General features: G+C 37.8%; 1 protein-coding gene across 1 annotated transcript in view; it reads right to left on the reverse strand.

Moving 5' to 3' along the window:
- Positions 1-1,932, reverse strand: part of LOC128250893 (unconventional myosin-XVIIIa-like) — a 17,727-nt gene that overhangs the window by 12,280 nt on the left and 3,515 nt on the right. Inside the window, exon 3 of the mRNA XM_052976921.1 lies at positions 816-939. Coding sequence (XP_052832881.1) covers positions 816-939 — 124 coding nt within the window. The remainder of the gene's footprint in view (positions 1-815; positions 940-1,932) is intronic.

Here is a 1,932-nt window from a genome sequence, read left to right on the forward strand (position 1 = left end):
GTTGGCACTCCGTCGCTTACGACGTCGAGGGTTCCAGTTGATCCAATCAATGGAACAGCCTGCTCGTGAAATTAACTTGCAAGTGGCTGAGCACTCCACAGACACGTGTACCCTTAACGTAGTTCTTGGGGATATTCAGCGTGACACAGTGTGACAAGGCTGACCCTTTGAATTACAGGCACAACAGAAACAGGAAGTAAGAGTGAGAGAAAGTTGTGATGAAAGAGTACAGCAGGGTTCGCCACCATCCCCTGCCGGAGCCTCGTGGAGCTTTTAGGTGTTTTCGCTCAATAAACACTCACAACGCCCGGTCTGGGAATCGAAACTGCGATTCTATGACCACGAGTCTGCTGCCCTAACCACTGGGCCATAGCGCCTCCACGATAGGTTAAGTATGTCAGGCAAGAACAAGGAAGGTTTTCCTGCTGATGGTGAACTTCAACATTGTTTCTGTTAACTGAATTTTAGCCATGCTGTCAGTAATCCACATGACTGACCTCTCAGGTACTGTGGTTTACATGAACTCAAGAAATGAATAGAAGTAGTTTACAACAGCAGCTTAGAAACATCGACTATTTGGGGCCAGCTTGGAAAAAAACAGAAACCATGAGGTACCAACATGGATAAAATATTGACCAAGTAGGACAAACCTAGGGAAAACAATGACCATGTGGGAGCAACTCAGAGAAGGTCACTGACCATGTTGTACCACCATGGACAAAACACCAACCATGAGATGTGATCAGTTTATCTTCAAGATTTTAGTAACAGGTTTGTTCTCCCATCAAGAATACAAACAGCCATTGAATAATTACCACTGTTGTTCTGGACTCCTTGTGTCATCATCTCTTGTACTTGTCGTTCAAGTTCACGTTTGTCCTGCATCAACAATCTCTTGTCATCGTACTCTTCTTCCAGTTGACTCTCCAACTGTTTCAGCTAAAACAGACACAAAACATGTGTTACACGAGAAAAATACAACATGCATTAAACACGGTACTGGATATATATATATATATATGTATAAAAGCTACATTAATGGGAAATATATATAAGATACATTAACATGAGAAATAGAAACTATGTTAACAAGTTTAACAGAAGTTATATTAACATAAGATATGCAGAACCGACATTAACATACAAGACTGAAGAGACCAACATTACCATGGGAAATAACATGGAAAATGCAAAAAACAAAAGGCAATATTCATCAACCTGAGTCCATGGGAGAAGATACTTGCCGTCACCATACACTGTCTCTTTCACTTCCTCTCTCTCTGTCTTTCCCTTTGCCACTCACTTCTTTGAAGTAAGTGTGACAAAAAGAACAAGTTGGCATATTAATATAATCCTTCCTACTATAGAGCACAAGGCCTGAAATTTTGGGGGAAGGAGATATGTCAATTACATTGATCCCCAGTGCTCAACCGGTAGCTTATTCTATGAACCCCAAAAGGATGAAAAGCAAAGTCAACTCAGTGGCATTTGAACTCAGAACATATAGTGGGAAGGAATGCCACTAAGTATTTTGTCTGGTATGGTAATAATAATAATAATAATAATAATAATAATAATAATAATAATAATAATAATGGTTTCAAATTTTGGCACAAGGCCAACAATTTCAAGTGAGCGAGTAAGTCAATTACATCGGCCCCCATTGTTCAACTGGTACTTATTTTATCGACCATGGAAAGATGAAGGACAAAGTCAACCTCGACAGAATTTGAACTCTGAACATAATGACGGATGAAATGTCACTAATCATTTTGCCTAGCATGTTAATGATTCTGCCAGCTTGCTGCCTTAAATAATAATAATAATAATAATAATAATAATAATAATAATAATAATAATAATAGCAATAATAATAATAATAATAATAATAATAATAGCAGCAATAATAATAATAATAATAATAATAATAAT

This window comes from Octopus bimaculoides, chromosome 26 (genome assembly GCF_001194135.2).
Source record: "Octopus bimaculoides isolate UCB-OBI-ISO-001 chromosome 26, ASM119413v2, whole genome shotgun sequence".
NCBI classification, from domain to species: Eukaryota; Metazoa; Mollusca; class Cephalopoda; order Octopoda; family Octopodidae; genus Octopus; species Octopus bimaculoides.